At 36.9% G+C, this 18,287-nt stretch overlaps 1 protein-coding gene across 1 annotated transcript in view; it reads left to right on the top strand.

Annotated features, from left to right (window-relative positions):
- Positions 1–18,287, top strand: part of CSMD1 (CUB and Sushi multiple domains 1) — a 1,845,645-nt gene that overhangs the window by 1,374,171 nt on the left and 453,187 nt on the right. Inside the window, exon 18 of the mRNA XM_067558441.1 lies at positions 8,881–9,069. Coding sequence (XP_067414542.1) covers positions 8,881–9,069 — 189 coding nt within the window. The remainder of the gene's footprint in view (positions 1–8,880; positions 9,070–18,287) is intronic.

Below are 18,287 nucleotides of genomic sequence, written 5' to 3'. Positions count from 1 at the left end.
ACTGGTGAGTCTTATAAGGTCAAGGTTTAGGGGCTGGTTGGTCATGCATGTCAGCAATATGCAGTCAGAAAAGCCAGCCAGCTAGCCAAAGAACTATAGATTATAGCTCAGTAGAAGATCTGGGGAGAGGTAGAAAGCAGTTTTAGGAATTAGGGGTCCCTATATCCTTGTTGGATTGTCTATATGAGACATGAAGCCAGAGAAACACTGTAGAAGTGCTGGATACATGACATACAATGTATATTTGTCGGCTTTTCTGGATGTATATGGAAAAGGGTAAGGCAATAATTTTTTCCTGTTTAATTGCAATATTTCAAAATTGTTTTGGATACAAGATATCGCAATAACAGATGTGTTGTATTTTGAGTTCCTGTTAACTGCTGCAGAAAAGTCTGTCAGGGCCAAATTTAAAAACAAAACAAAACAAAACAAAGATTTTAATGTTTTTTTCTGAAAATGTGAAAAAACTATTTTATCCAGAAATGTCATGAAAAATTCAGTTGTCTTCTAAACAATAATAACAGGAAATTTGAAGACAGAACTCAATCACTGAAATGTGAAATTTAGGGATCTTATAACTGCTTACATGAAAAATTCAGTGCAACTTTACTGAGGCCACCATAATATTAATTTAAGTAAAATATGTTCAGAATAAAGCCTTAAATAAAAATGTGAGTCTTTAAGACTGAATGTATCAAAAACTAATTCAGGTGTGTAGATAATTCATTAACTCCATATCTTTAATATCTTCAATCTGGCTTTTTGATGTCATCTATTAATGTCTTCTGGAAAATTGATGAAATGCCTTGTAGACCAACTACTATATATCTCAGCAAAAAGCTTAGTACAGTGCATGCAGTTTTCTTAGGTAAAACTGCTGGTAAAGAATTCAGCATTTTCAGGATCAAGTGATGTGCATTTCTGTGATTTTTAAAACCTGGCTTCACTTGCTCTTCCTGGGCCTTTCAGTTGTCCCTTAGTAAACTGCCTGTTTTTGCAATTCACCTTTCTTTGGACTCAATCCCTCCATCCTAGCCTGTTGAGACCAAAACAAAGGTAGGTGCTGAGAACCATTGACTCATTTGACTAGCAGCCCTCTTTGCACAGGATACGTGGAAGGATATTTCTCCTTGGAGAGAGAAAACAAAGTAATTCTCTAAGACAATCAACAGTTCTTTTTTTAAATGCAAGGTCTTTTCTTTTAATTTAAATGTTCAGAAGCTGTTTTTTATTAGGGTTTTATCAATTCCATTGTCCTAGGAGTCATATATCAGGTGCTAGGTGGTTTTGTTACTTGTTCCCACACCATAAATGCATCTCAAGACGCCTTGAACAATTTTTGGGGAAACTCCAGGCTGGGCAATCAAATGTGAGTGGCACAAGGGATGACTGCTTCACTTTTTGGGTGCACATGTTTACATAGCAAAAATGAAAAAAATGAAAAAAAAAGGGGGGGGGGGTAGGGTCTCAGAGTCCAGTCTCCAGCCTTAGCCCAAACATCTACACTGCTATTTTTAGCCCCAGAGTGTGAGCCTGAGTCATTTGACCAGGTTCTCAGGCTCACTTCTGTGGGTTTTTTTGTTTTGTGTTCTGCCGTGTAGACATACCCTTAATGATTTGTATTTATTGTCCTGATTGCCTTAGATTGGAAGTTCACAGAGAGAGTCTCTCTTTCTCAATGAGGTTGGTTTTTCAGAGTCATACACTCCTATACCTTCCCTGGTGTGCTAAAATATACTTGAGACATGGGATATAGAAATGGTATTTTGGTTATGCATCCAAACAATAATGAATAAGCATCTAATATCATCACATGTAACAGATGTACTTGCTGATTCATCACAGTTTCTTTAAGGATAACAATATTTCTGTGCCTGAGTAGTCAGTGAAGGTTTTTGTGGCACTCATTCTAATCAGGACAAAATATAGCTCAAACAAGGATAATCTATTTGTGAGCGTGAGCCTACATGACTGTGGCTAATCTCAGCAGAAAATCTTCAGTTGATCACTGAAAAATCTATCATAATTAGCATTATGACTTCCCTTAAGTCAAATTAAATGTTCTTGGGAATCAAAAGTAAGAGGACATCTTTTTATTCACCATAGCAAATGAACAGCATTTACAAAAATTACAAATTTGAAAAGGGTGACAAACATCATTAATATTCTTCAAATACCCCAGGGTCAGTTTCCGAAATGGTAGCCTAGAACTAAAATGCTCCTTATTTCCTTTTAATTTATAGAAGAGATTATCCTTGTTGACCATCCAAATACAGGGCCAGATTTTCAGCTATGGTGGTGGAGTGCACAGCACAAATCTGGGGAGGCAAGTGAAGGTGGCATAAAATCCATCTTCATATTTCCCCAGTCTTGGAGCCATTGCACAGGCCAGGCCTCAAGCATCAGTTAGCACCTCGGCTGCTCCTGAGGGTCGGAGGCAAAATGAGCAGGAAGGAGATACCGTGCTACTGTCACTGCCTTTCTATGGGGAGAGAGGTGTTCTGTGCTACTACCACCACTCCAAGGGGGGTAGGTGAAGCCACAGGGGCAGAGTCAGGCAGGGTTGTAGTGTACCTATGACCCAAGATTGACTTAATCTAGCCCTGAATGTAAGGATTCATTGACTGTTAGCTCCTCTAAATTCCCATATGGTGGTTGTTATTGACATGACATTATTCTGTTCTTAACATGACATGATCTTACTATTTTCATATCCTTATTATAGTTAAAACCTGAGTATCTATATCTTTATTATTAAAAATGTAAGATTGTCCAAAATTTGGATACAGCTGGATACAGTGAACCCAAAATACATAGAATTATTTATATGGATAAAAAAATCAGTTATCAAAATATTTTGGATACTGCCCCAGATATCTGGCTAACTGGAGTTTACCAGCATGTAATTTCACAATACAGTAATTTAACTAAAAAATTATTAAGAGATTGAATGTAAACAAAATATTTCTGATAGCACTAATATGGAAAATGATGTAAATTGAGTCCATTTTAGGATCCCCTAGCTTTCATTACTGTCATAATAAATTGCTTTTCATGCTCAATGTAAATAGGCATCAATGAAAATATTCAGAAATATCTGCAATTTCCCCCCCTCTTCAAATACTTAGTTACAAATCTATAGAGTTCCCTCAAGAAGTTTTCCATTTTTGTATGTTTCTTTCTTTTTTTGTTTACTGAATTCTGCTTTTCTGATTTAATATCAAATATTGTAAATTACAAGTTTACTCTAAAATAAGGTAAAGAGATCTAGGTCATATGAGCAGAGCAGTATTAGGAAGATTTTCTTTGTGTTGTGCCTATTTTTAGAAAAATAATGGACTTCAGTCTTCAAGACTGTCGTCCCATGATATTTCAGGAGTATTAAATTCACTGGAAACAGATAGCAAATGAAGTGCACTCTAATACACACAGGTACATGCACATACACACCGGTTTAACATCACACACCAAATTTATTAAAGTGCATTGCATGCTGCCTTTATGTTATAACAACAAATTCCTGTCTCTACTTTAGAGTTAAAATGATTAAACAAGTTACTAAAATAATGAATTTTAATTCCAAGTCATTAAAGAATGTTTAATTGAATCAGTAATAAAGAATCTGTATAGCCAGCACCAAAAAAAAAGTTGAAAAATATGTGTTAATGCCAGTATCAACACAGCTCTTTAGAACTGAATCTTTGATACGGTTCATTTAAAAGATTTAAAAGATCTGTGCTTTGAGGTAATGCTAAGCATTAACTAATAACCCATATGTTTTGGGGGAGATATTGGTGTTTCAACAGTCATCAGCATTTTTTGAGAAATTGAAACTAAGTTACAAATATTGATGTCTGGGGAGCTAAAAAATACTGTGCTTTGTAAAATCCTATGCATAAGAGGAAATTATTTTATGAATAATAAAGATCCCCATATTCAAAGTTTAAACTGAGTCTTTTAAAAAATACGTTATGAATAGCTTTGCATTTCTCTTGCACCTCATCCTCCACATCTATAAATTTGTCCATTCCTCTTCCTGATTTTGTTTTTTGTCCTTCCCCAAAGACAGTCTCTTTCTGGAGGCACTCTTGTGCTTTTTAGGAATACAGGAGTATTCCTTGGTCCCAGGTTCATAATCCCCAAATCTTTAATTGCTTGAACGTTATGATGGTATCAGAAGAACCTTCCCTAAAAACAGTGCTTCTGGGAGAGATTGAGATACACTGCTTGGTTGATTAAGAGTGCCTTTTGAAAAACTGCTGTTTTTAATGGCAGTTTTATTCAGGTCTGAGTAGAGCTGAAAATGGGGGCTTTGGGAACTTGATTCATTTCAACTACTATTGCTCTTTGTTTTATTATTTTACATATATTTTCTGAATTTTAATATATCATAGAAAATCTTGTGTCCTTCATCAGACACAATAAGGTATGGTGAATTCTCTCACAGACCAATGCTAACAGTGAAATAAAGTCAGAAGAAACTGAATATCTTTCATTGGGTCTGTTCTTTAAGGCAACTATAGTTATGCTAAATACATATCAATGCAGCCATAGCTTTTGTAGGTAAAAGGTTTAGACTTCTAGAATTAGTTACTTCATTGTTAGGAAAGAAATTGAGTTGGCTAGTCTAATCTTTTTTAATAGTAGGAATATTTGTGAACAGAGGTGTTAGGTAGCAAAACAGATTCACCCCTTAGCTCACATTACACCACTCAACAGCTCTGTTTGAGTTTCCAGCCACATTGTTGCATCTTCAAAACAAGACAAAAAAAACCCACAATTATTCCAACAACTGTAATTGTGAAAGCTCCTTCCTCTATTTTATGACATGGTCTGTGTCTTCACTAGGAAAAGAGACAATTAAGTTTAACCATCTCATTGTAATATCCTAGTGGAAACAAGATACAGGGTAATTTTGCCTCAGTGTAGCTAGTTGAGGTAAACCCTGGACATTGCCCCCTGATTTCCTCTCTCCCCTCCCCAGCATTTACCTCAATTTATTACACTGAGATTAAACTACCCCATTTTTTGTCTTCATTAGGATTTTATAGCAAGATAACTATTTCAAGTTAGTTACCATGTTGTAAAAACATTTTTCCTAGTGCAGACAAGCCTACTGGCCCTTTTGTAAAAGAAAAGGAAAGCTACTTCAATTCAGATATCAGCAACCTTATTCCATCAACACAAAGGATCAAGTGTGTTCTTCTTAATGATCCATCCATTTTCAATGCACTTGTGTTGTATCCACTAACAAATAAGTATTCCATTTGTTTAATTTGACACTGGACTGGGTAGATCTTTAGTAGCTGTTTACCGCATGCGTTGACTCTTTTCCTCCCCAAAATACATCTCAAATATGACTTAATGCAATAAGTGTTTGTTTAATAATGTCACCACTTCAGAATTTGTTGAGATTATAGGTAAAAACATGAGCCCAAAGATGTCAACGAAAGTTTGCCAGGATTTCACCCAAGAACTTGATATCCAGCAGTAACTTAACTTGCTAAAACTACAGAGCTATTTGAATTCATGAGGAAATGTATGTTTTGGTTATTTGAGTTATATGTGTTTAAAAGAATGGGGTTTCTAATATGTACACAATCAGCTGTTTGTTATTTATAGAGTTAAACTACTCTTTTCAGCACTTGAATCCACAATGCATTGCTCTGATACCAGTGTCTAATTATATATAATTTATTCATGTAGTATCACAGGTGGGATTGATAGCACTGCCTATTATTAAAGCAGTGAGAGTCCTGTGGCACCTTAAAGACTAACAAATTTATTTGGGCATAAGCTTTCATGGGCAGAAACCCACTTTGTCAGATGTTTGCTAAAAACAGACTAACACGGCTACCTCTCTGGAACCTATTATTAAAGTTGCTCAATACTTACCATTATAAGACCATTTTCGGTTGCTCATAACTTTGCTGCACTTCAACCATTTGGGCTGAAATTTCACATGCTGTGTGTCAGCCTAAGGCTCTTTTTTTGGAAATTTTCAGCCCAAATGATTCAGCTATTTGTAAGAGGCAGGGATAGGATGGGCAAGTAGACTGGGAACCGGTGGAGAGGGAACACTGGAAGTGTCTGGGCATGGAAACTGAGACTGGAAACAGGGGGAAGGGGAGACTGAACTCAGAGTCTATGAGGGAAATAGGGGACTGGGAGCCAGTTGTCTGGGTGGGAGTGAGGACACTGAGGTCAGACAAGTACCAGGGGAAGGGAGGTGACTGGGACAAGTTACACAATAAGAATGGGACAAGCGGTGTTGCCTTAAGTTCTGATAAAAGGTCAAAAGTGCCAACTTCACCATTACAGAAGTAATCATAAGTACAAGTATACTGTGGAAATAGTCCATAAATATATATAGGTAAAAGTACAAGTATAAGCACAAGTACTTTCAACTCCTGTATTCCCTGCAGTTGTCTAGTCAATATATGGACAACTATCTGAATAATACAAGCATGTACTGGAATAGAAAGAAAAAGCAACAATGAAATGTTATTCAGATACACAAATAAGCAAGATATAATAATGAAAAAAATCTTATATGTGTAAATTAATGTATATATTATAGATGTCTTTTACATTTATGTGCATATGATGTCTGTGTGTGTGTGTGTGTATATACAGACTGCATCATTCCATGAGATGGGCATTTTTCTTCAGTAACAGCATACTCTCAACCATATCATCCTGACAATGGTTCCTTCTTAGCAGAGACTTCCTGCTGCAGCTGGCTGGACTGGGGAGTATGTCTCCCTGCTGCCATTTTCACTGACCAATCAGAAGTGAAGAGGACATTGCTGCCATGCTCCCTGGCCAGTGCAACAGCAGAGCTAATGGGAAAAAAAAACTTAGCATCTAGAGTTCAGAGCCTGAAGCTCCTGAGCCAAGGCAGTACATTCTGGGGGCCAACCAGAATTGGGGCAGTTGGAAGGGATGTGACTGTTTTTAAAAAAATTGAAAAGTACTTGCAGATAAAAAAAGTCATTTATGCTTTAAATATCTTCTAAAACGTACCTACATGCAAGTTCTAAGCATTCAACATGTAAAGCGCTTAAGTACAAGTGTGTAGGGTGCTTCCAAATACTTAAGTATGTACTACATGGGAGCACTGGGGGACTAGGAACCAGTTTAGGGAGAATAGTGGTGCGGGAGACAGATCTGACAAGGAGCTGGAATGTGAAAATTCAGGCTGGTTGATCAGCAATTGGGACAAGGAGCCAAGGAGAGGGGATTGGCTCAACGACCTAAGAACAGGGTGTGAAACTGAGATTGGATGAGTAGCCTGTGGAGGGACAATATGATTGTGAGCCACTAGAATTGGGGTGGAGACAGACAAGTTGGATGAGGATCCAGAAGGGGATCCTGGCTGGGCAAATAGACTGGGGCTTGAATGAGAAGTCTGAGAAATGAAGGCTAGGACAGGGTAGGCAAGGAGAATGGAGACTGGGAGAAGGAGCCAGGTGGTGAAGAGACAAGCCTGGGACAAGGATAGGTTGGAGGGGATGGGGATGGGGAAGAAGGGATCAAGTTTGGTGTGAATGAACAGAGGAATCTATGCCCACTACAGCATAATCTGCTCCAGAGTCTTAAATGTTACCCAAGATTCCCGAGTCTCACCATTCGTTTGCTGTTAGCAAATATCTGTGAAGCCAACCCGTAAAATATATATCTCATCTCCTTCTAGCACTGGTCCACATAAAGGGTGACAACTTACTACTGCTATTGGTTACTCCATTAGCTCAAGTGGCAAAGGTCTAATTCTGCTGATGAACTATTGGATGTGTCTATGATGCCACAATATGATGGAATTTTTGGGTTTTTTTAACTTTGCATTTTAGAAAACCTATTAAATTAGACACAGGAAAAAAACCTATGTAGGAAGAACATTATTCAGATTGCAAAGTCAAGCACTGCAAATATAAGCAATTCTACAATTAAGATTGCCTGAGCAAGCTTAATTCTGCCCATTTTTATATGCATTGTGATACAGACTTTAATTATATGATTACATTCTAATTTTTCAACAAGTTTAATTTTGACGTTTTCTAACTTTTGAGTGCTTGAATTTGCAACTTTAGTGTTCTTTTAATTATTATTAATTGTCTATTAAGAACAGTGTCTATTAAGAACAGATTTTAAAGCCCCCTGAATTCAGCAGAAAGATTTCCATTCAGTCTAATAGGCTTTGGATTAGGTCCAAATTGGACAGGAATTTGGAGTTGCTACATTTACAAGAAAACAACGTAAATGTTTTGGTAGAGTCATGCTTACAGCTAATAGTCCTTGTGCCTTCTGCTGCCTAGTTTAGTGATTTACTGCAGATTCACTTTTCCTATTTTTGAAGTACTGATTATAGGGATATAACAAACCTGTAACAATGTTTACTGAGCATATCAACTCTTATTTCTGACATAGTACTTCTGTACTGAGACAAAAAAAATTACCATGACTGAAAGAGCTGGATCACCTCAGAGTATCTGATTAAATTTAATAATTTAATGTGATTACCTACGTAACAAAAGACAAGATAATGTAGCAGCACAATGATTCTTGCTTTCTGTAGTTGCAACATCCATTTTTTACTCTGTCTTTATTTTTGTTGGTCTGAAATAAAAATACATTTTAAAGCTTAATCATTTGATACTCCAGTAGTCCTTGGTTGTTCTTATATTTTGAGACTCAGAAATGAAACCTTGTCTTTAGTTTGAGACATTGACAGTATCTACAAGAGATTCAGGTGCCACATCACAGACCAGAAATTAGTTCCAAGTATTTTATTTGGAATACAGGATTTTTCTTCATCTTCTTCTAGCCCTCTCTTTGTTGTTGTTTTTTAAATAGTAATTAAGCAAAATTTGTATATTTCAGGTGTCACACTAGAATCAGATGCCTGCCTTGACCCAGGGATTCCTGTGAATGGCCATCGCCATGGTAATAACTTCAGTGTCCGATCTATAGTAACTTTTAGTTGTGATCCAGGATATACACTGAGTGATGAAGAACCACTCATATGTGAAAGAAACCATCAGTGGAATCATGCATTACCCAGCTGTGATGGTAGGTGCCCTATACTGCAAATGACAACGTAAAAATCCAAGCAAGTGACTCTCTTCTGATTTAATAACTAACTATGTCATTACTGCTCTACCCTCCCATCCATTATACCAGAGTCCAAATCTTTTTAAAGTGTTTCTGTTTATAATTGAAACAATACTTTATATTTCTAGATTGCTTTTCAAGTATGGACCTTAATATTATTTACAAATAATATTTTAATTGTAAACAAATTATAATCCATTAATGAATCACATCTCTGTGAGTTAGGTATGTATTATCTTAATTTTACAGATGTGAACTGAAATGCAGACAGGTTATATGACACATTGAAGAAAACATTCTGGGAATAGAAACCATAGTGAAATTCTGGCCCCATGGAAGACCGTGAGAGTTTTGTCATTGACTTCAGTGGGGCCAGGATTTCAACCTAGAGTTCTGACTCAGTGTTCTCTGCTCTAAATTACATATGCATTACTTCCTCGCTGTAATGTCACGAAATATAAAATAAATTAATTGACCAAGTCTGTAAGACCCTATACTCATTTGATGGCATTTCTCTGTCTGTAACATGATTAATTATGATTGCCATATCTGATCAATTCCAAAATTTCAGGAAATGTATAATTATAGTGATATAGGTGAAAATCAGAAAACCAGCAGAATAAAATTTGGGGGCCACATGAAGCCCCTGACATCTGGTTAGCAGATCCTTTACCTTCAATCAGGTCTAAATTGCATATAGATCAAAGAACTAGAGTTGATGGCGGCATAAGAACACTCCCATCTCAACTCAGTATGTTGTCACAATACAATTTAAAGTGTTGATGGTCTGAATGAATGGAAGAAAAAAATAAGAGTGGTGGGGAGAGAGGGGAAATGAGGAGTCACACAGAACCCTTGGTATGGGGGCACAATTAGAGCCCCTGGTTTAAGGGGTATAAAGAGGCTCCTGGAATGTGAGGAAAGGGCTAAAGAGGATGCACAGAGAGACCCTGATGGAAGAGAATGGGGAACCCTGGCATGGGGCTAGGAGGGGAAGGGAGGAATGAGAGGCACACAACCCCTGACGCAGGGGAAATGTGGAGGATGCTGGCATAGAGGGAGAGAAGAATGGGGAACACACATAGGCCCTGGCATGTGGGAGAAGAAAGAGAGGAATTTGCAGGGTCCCTGAAATAGTGGGGGGAGGTAGGATGGCACATCAGGAGCTTTGGGGTGTGGGGGGAATAGATGGATGCAAAGAACCCCTGGAATGCGCAATGAACTCAGCCTACGGAAACAACGAAGTGTGCACTTCCTCTTTATATTATATTATGCTTTTTTGTACTTGATATATGTCAGAGCTGAAATGGTTGATTTGAAATTTAAAATACAAACCTGTCACTGTACAATCAAATGAAATAATTTAGTTTAAATTATTCGATAATATGTGCAGGCTCTCAGATACTACAATCATGGGTCTATGTTAAATAGCTAGATTACAGTAAGAATAAAAATGTGCATTATAAAACATAACTGGGAGGAATAAACATATTAACTGTGTAAACTTGGCATGTGCTCCGTCTAAATATGAAAGAACTCATTAATGGTTCAGCTTTTTCATTTGCCTTATGGATTAATGCAATTCATGTACAGAAAGATCTAATTTAGATTCACTTTGTGGTCCTATGTGAAGTGCCACCAAAAGCATTCTCACTAAGGGTCTTATTCCAGCCCAGAATATATATTACATGGTACACAGCTGCCAAACTTGTAAAATCAATGGTGAAAGATATTGTTGCATGTCTCAGTTAATGACTCAATATTGTTGAAATAACAGGATCAATTAGAATTATTTAATCGAAGATTATTAATCAGAGGTTAGTAGAGCATTTTACAGAATACATAAATAAATAGATACATTACCACCTTTTGTTATCAGACTAAGAACTGGTATGCCTTTCCTGCATTTTGAAGGGACACACAGCTCATTCCCCCACTAAGTTTTCATGTCAGTATCATTATATAGGGTTTCAGACAAAGGAAGCCTCATTTCCAAGAATATTCTCCCAGAAACATGTGTTGTGATGTCATTTCTATACATTCTCAGTTTACTTGATTTACATGTCAAGGCATGATTATTTACAGCTGGGAAGACTAACAGTTCTTCATTTTAATACTTCTCAGTAGGTCTTTTTCACCCCACGATCATTCTTCCATGTTGACTTTCTCAACAGAAAATATTTGCTATAAAAATCCTTAAGCCTATATATGCTTATGTCGGCGTATATATATATTTTAAGGGGATGATTTTTACAAACATCTGGAGTCGTACAGACATGAAGGTGCCCAAGAGTCATTAAATACAGCATAATGAATAAAATCCTCAATAGGGTTACTAGCTGGTCAAGAACCAGTGTTCAAGGCCTTAGAATTCAGACATACTCTTTGCTGAAGATAAAGATTCTAAAGAATAGTTAATATATAAATGAATCAAAATATTCAGAGAGAAAGAACTAAAAGAATTAATATTTACAAACAGGTACTAACATACACCTCCTTGTTGCTATTGTAGACTAACTAAACTACTTGCTAATTTTCGTATGATGATATAGTTAAGGTATTCATGTGAGACTCATACTGCTTGAGTAATATACGTAAACAACAAAATAAAATCAATACAAAGAAACCTAACAGTACTTCGAAAATAACTAGAGCCTTAAATATAAATTCTATCTATGTCTAAGAAATAAGTTAAAATCTGGATTATGTACTAGATCTTCTAAAGCCTCTTCTGCTGTATGCATGTCATTGATGATTTAAATATCAATTTAAGAATGATTTTCAATTTAAAGTCAATGGACTAATATGTACATTAAGGACTGGTATATGATTTGCTATATTTTTACTCTTGTGCTCACTTTGGATAATAGTTTCTTTTTGAAAAATTGATACAGGCATAATTATAGTTTGACCAATTATGCTTTGTGCATGAGAAAAAAAACAAAAATTTGAAAGAGTGACATCACATCTAAGGTCTCCATATAAAAATGTTTTATGATTAGTTATTACATAACACTGACCTTCCATGTTATAGGCCACCTTTACCATAGAAATCTCCACTTACTGAGTTACACTGTGGCTAGCTTGTCTGTCTCGTTGGTCTACGTAGGGCCAACATGGCCACAGAAAGATATTGAAACCCTGCAAACATATTGATACCCTTTTAAAGAGCAACAAGCTGTATGTGATGCTCTCCGTGTTTGTATTGCTGAGTGAAACACTAGTAGCTGTGGTATATCCAGTTGTTCTTTGAAGAGTTCTTCTCCTAGGTAACCTACTGAATGGACAGTTGCTAATTTGGATCCAACATTGGTAAAGATATTGTAAATAAATGTACAGGGCCTCTGTCATTGAACAAGTTTTCTTTAAATAACATGTTCCTTGATTAGGATGGGGTGTCCCAAATTTTTAATAGTACTAAATAGAATTGCCTATGTTTTTCTGCACATTTTCAATTTACAGAAGTTCCCTTTATACACTATGGGCAATACCATTTAACCAAATGCCCATCTTCAACAAGATCTGGTATCCTTTCATTTTCTATGTCCCTTAAAGTATTCCTTATTACATCCAATATATAACTGCCATAAGCAGTACACATAATTTCCCTGCCAATCCATTGTTTTTTTAAGTCATTATTTATTTCAGATAACTCATTGATTTTGACCTGTGTTTGTTTGAACAAATGAGCAATGTCATGAAAATTAAAAACAGTAAATCTTTCTTCTTAAGCCAAACCATCAATTCCCTCTGCTACAGAGTGTAACACTAATTCTTTTTCCTGTTCTTTAAAATAGCTGATATGCCTTTTCATATTTTCCAAATCCACTCTATTCCATATTGACATCCCTGATACAAACAAACCTGAAATAGAACCAATAATTTCATCTAACCCTTGGAGTTGTCTTGTTTGAAAAATACCAGGTTGTGAGGCAAATATCTGTCTACTTAGAAGGTCCTTGCCTTTGTTCTGATATGTTGCCAATTTATCTATTACTGCAGTAAGATACAACTCTGAAACCTCAATTTTTGTATACATTGCACTTTCAAGCAAATTCCAATGAGAGAGGTTTAACACAACAGGTATATCCATAAATTGTACATTATTAAGCAAAGTCCCCAGGTATTGAAGTAGGAGTTAAGACACTTGGTAATCCAGGTTCCACATCAGGGCATCTTAAAGGTGATGAAGTGGTCACAGCTTTTGTTGGTGTAGTTAATGTGTGTGGTACAGTAGCTGGAGGTTGTTCTAATATTAAGGTTACAACTCCATGAGATGATCGTGATAAGTAGATTGATTCATCCAATGTTATATCAAGTTCCATCTCCAGTTTGCAGAAAATATTTTATTTGCGCTATCTCATGTTTCTGGAGAAAGAATATCACCTCCTATGTTCCCTACTAATGGTTCCAGTGGGAGGTGGAGTTGTACTCTTGCATTCACTGCCAACCCCAACCAATCCCACAAGATCAGGATTAGCAACATGGCAATTTATGTGGTGTCACTTTTCTGTAGTTGATTAGTGTGATAAATCTTATCCACATTTTTCTTATTTCCAGTAACATGGATTTTATATACAGATGAACTTAATTTATCTACTGTGTAGTAGGGGCCAAGCCACTTATGACACAAGTTATGTTTAGGTTGAGCATAGGAAAAAAGTAAAAGTAAAAAGTAAAAATCTCTTACTTTCCAATCTTTTTCTCTTATCCCCTTGTCAAAATACATCTTTCCCTTTTTCTTTGACTTTCCCAATTCATTAGCTACATACAGGTAAGGTGTATAAGGTGTTTTTTCAACCTTTACATAAAAACATCCATTTTAATTCCTTCAACATGTGCATGACTTGTTTCCTATAACAAGTGTTCTGGCGTTTTCATTTCTCTCCCTGTCATTACGTCAAAGGGAGTGTGGTGTGTAGCACTAGTTCTGATTGCCATCAGGACTAATGGAATCTTTTCCATTTATGGACACAGATTTTCTTAACATCAACTTGATCATTCTATTCATCCTTTCCACCTGTTCTGAGGACTGTGGGTGATAAGGAATGTGGAAGTTTTGTTTTATTCCTAATGCCAACAAACAGTTTTGTATGATAGCTTCTGTAAAATGAGTTCCTTGATATGATTCTGGTTTTGCTGGTAAACCCTATCTGGAGAACACCTGTTCTACCAATACACTTGCCATGGCAAAGACCTGTTGGTTTGCATTGGGAAAGCTTCAGTCCATTTTTAGAATAGATCTACTATGACCAACAAATATTTATTTCCCTTTTTAGTCTTGGGTAATGGACTAACAAAATCGGTCTGTAAATTAAAACATGATCCTGAGATTCTCTGTGATCTAAGGGAAGCATTGTTTTAATTGCTTGTTGGATTATTTTTAGCACAGATTAAGCAATTGTCCCAATATTCTCTTATATCCTTTTTCTTCTGTGACCACCAGCCAAGTGACTTTTTTTGTCTGTTCCCTGAGATCCTCCTAAGGATACTCATGGACTGAGTATATTAAATCCTTCCAGATTGGTACTGGTACCACCCATGCTGGTATCTCATTCCCTTGGTATATGAGTGAACAACTTCTTGTTGCCAATGCCAATTTTGATTGATAAGGTTTTAAAGGTGAACGTTGTGACAATTCCTTTTTTCACTTTATATATTTACTTGCTTCTATAATAACACAGCATCCTGCTTCCATAGTGCTGGTAACTCAGACCCTGTCTACACTTACCTCCAAGATTCAGCGGCAGTCGACAGGAGTTATCCAAGCTACACACAAAAACTACGTAACTCCCATTGACTTCTCTGCTCCGCTTCAGCACGCTGTCTTCACTGCACTGAACTGACAGGAACCGCGTTCCTGTCAATGCAGCCCTACGCCACTTGTGAAGGTGGTCTTAGTATGTCGATTTCTGGATCAACTGAGCGGGTCTTTACTGACTGCTCAGTCGATCCAGAGAAATTGATCTGATGGTGGTGACTTTGCCGCTGTCAGTGTAGCCGTAGCCTCAGTCACTATCTCTGTGGTGCCTGCTAGTAAGTCAGTCACTATCTTTGTGGTGCCAACTGCTGACACAGAAAGAGTTTCTACAGTATTAACTGAACGAATCAGGGTGCTGATGATTTTTGTGTGAAAATGTCTACTTTTGTTGCCTCCTTGATCATCCTGTTTTGCGAGAGAATCAGCAACCCAATTTACCAGGTGAAAAGGAGCTGTTTCACTATAGCTTTGCACCTTGCAGACAAAGGGAAGGGAAGGAATGGGGGATGCAAGAGAAGCAATGTAAAAAAGTAGAGACTCATTCTCTCTGGGAAAGAAAACCAGGCTTCAGTACCAAGCAACCTGGATTTCCAAAGAAAACTACAATACAGCTCACATTTTGATTTTAAAGCACTGAATATGGTCAGTACTAACGCTGCTCATAAGCAATCTACAGATTCAGTATTATTTGCAGAAACTATTCCTTGAATAATTTTGAACAGCAGATAAGTGCAAAGCTGCCTGTGGACAGTTTGTGAATGAAAAGACATGCAAAAGTTATTGAAGCAATTATTAACTGAATTATTCACTGAGCTCTAGTGAAATCACAGTTCAAATATGGTTCTGCTGAACCATATTGTAGCATAGTTTTGCAAGCTAACATGGACAACACAAAACTATGTGCAAAGACTCATAAAATCAATTTTCAGTCATCTAGCACATTTACCAACACTCCTCTAACACAGTTGAGCCTCATCTACTTCATATGGTGAAATTAAATTGGAAATGGTTAAGATAGAGCTGTATTTTTTTTAGCAGTTTTCAAACATAGTACTCTGGTGTGAACTTCTACCTGATGTCTCCAGGGATGTCTTCAGGAAACTAATTTATCTTCTCATTTTTCACTGTAATGAATGTGCTTAAATTATAAATAAATAAAACATTTACCATAATCCACAGACCATGTGGTAGGTGTGTTTGTTTTTAAGTGCTTTAGGAATTGCAGTGCCTTAGTTGAGTTCTGGGAGTTTGTGTTGCTCGCTGAAAGTCAATGTCTTTCAGAGCTCCCCTGAATACAAGACAGCACATCTGTTGTGTCACCACTTAGAAGGTGCAGCATGCCCTCTTTTTCCAAACTGGCCAGGTAAGGTGATTGGTATGTGGGGGTGTAAAAAGCAGCCTGATCTTGGCCTCTTTTGAGTTGTCTTGGAGACACTATAGTTCCTGCTCTTAGGAGTGGCTGGTCCCTACACAGGAGGTTCAAGGTAGGGGAAGGCTCCTTTCCTCTTACACATATACACAAGGGCCTGTTGCAATCTGACCCAAATAATTCTTGGTGGAAATGTAAACTCAGTTATTTATTTTTAAAAAATGAAGGAAAGAATTACATAGTGTAGAGAGAAAAAGAGATCCTTTTGTAGAATGTAATGCTACCTTTAGTTTATATTTTCACAGCATAGATGTCAAGGATGTGGCCACAGAAGAAATAAAAAATAAGTAAACTAGATTAGGTCATGCTCTGTAAATATTATTGGTGTAAAGAGAAATACAAGCATTGCCCGGGTTTAATATCTGCCCCGATAGGGTTTCACAGTAATACTCAGTTTCTCATATTATATGGCTTTGGTGGAATTATTCATTTCCAATTCAGTGGCATGTTCACACTTCATGAGGCTGATATTGATTTTTAGTTTATTTATTGAGTGCCTATTTTGCATGTGTTTGGCGCTGTGGAGAGCATAGAGTGAAACATAACCTATGCCCTAAAATACGAAACAATTAAATGCAAAACACACATGGAAATGCATAGTGACTCAGTAGTTAATTAATTTTGCTTTGTTTCAATATGAGTTTTGAATTTAGTGGACTAAGTGTTATGAACCAGATTATGGTCCCCATTATGTCAAGCATGACACCTCTCCAGTAGTGTAAAGGAATCATTGAGGAGAGTGGAGTGGCCTGTACAAAAATTCCATCAAGGCAAGAGTAGCATAGGCCTAGTGTACCTGTCCCTGCACTTGCCGCAGCTCTCAGTTATAGGCTGTGCCAAGATCCAGGATGGAAAGGCAAGTGTCAGGGATGGGAGGGGAAGTGGACAGAATTCTGTGCAATCCAATAATTGTATGCTGCAGAGTAGGCCTCAGGTAACTAGATAAGGCTGCCAAAAGTAAGAACAGTTCTTAATGCTTTCACATATGCCAGAGACTGCCCTTGGCCCTAGAGCAGTCCAGAATTTATAGATTTGATTATCAGAGGAAACTGTTGTTGAGATTTTTTTTATGTATGAATTATAGTTGTTTGCAGAACTGCAGGTGCAGTATGGATTTTCCTTACCCATCACCATAGTATCTGGGCAATAGCTAAATTATATAAAGAAAAAAAATCAAATTTCTGAATTCTCCATTCTATCCCTGTATTACGTAGATTGGAAATTCTTTGAGACAGGGACTGCTTTTTTATATGTAGTTATGTAGTGGAGTCCTGATCTGTGAGAAGAAAACACACACACACACACTTTTAATACATATATAAACACAAGAGATAGAAGAAGAGTGTGTGTGTGTATGTGTATGTGTAATTTTGTACATATTTTTTCTGGTGTTTATCTCCAGGAAATAATTGTCAATGTTCTTCTTCCAATGTTGATGGTAGGAAGGTTTTTGCAAACAACATCTTATTTTTCCCTCTAAAGATGGTAAGAGCTGGGCTCATCCTGATTACTTGTTGAATGCATAGCTATGGGCTTTCTATTAAGAAGGCTCTGGTCTTAGTTCCTGAAAGCTTGTACAATATTTCTGATGATTATGGCTGTCATGGAGGATAACAGAGGGAGTCAGTCTGAGGTAGTCAGAGCTCAGCCAAACGAGGGTAAAGTCTTTTTGGGGGTGGGGCTAATTTTTTCAAAACATTGAACTATTTTTTAATTGTTTTTGTACGAGTTTAATTTGTGGATTATATTTAGGTTTTAGTTTATTTATGGTGTAAAGGTTGCAATGCTTTTTCTTGTAATACTTTTATAGCTGTTCTGAAATTCCCTGCTGTATTTATTATGACTGCCAGGTATACATAATTAAGGGTATGTTTAATTTCTGAATCTGAGAGCTTACTTTTTTTTCCCTCATGTCTTTTTATGGACAACTGTGATGGTGGTGGTGGTAAGCTTGAGTGTGTATCACTTAGAAGATTCACTGAGAAG

This window comes from Emydura macquarii, unplaced genomic scaffold, assembly GCF_026122565.2.
Source record: "Emydura macquarii macquarii isolate MOO-44397 ecotype Brisbane River unplaced genomic scaffold, CSIRO-AGI_Emac_v2 contig_2063, whole genome shotgun sequence".
Lineage (NCBI taxonomy): Eukaryota > Metazoa > Chordata > Testudines > Chelidae > Emydura > Emydura macquarii.
Note: the sequence above shows the minus strand (reverse complement) of the source record. Positions and strands in the feature narration are given on the sequence as shown.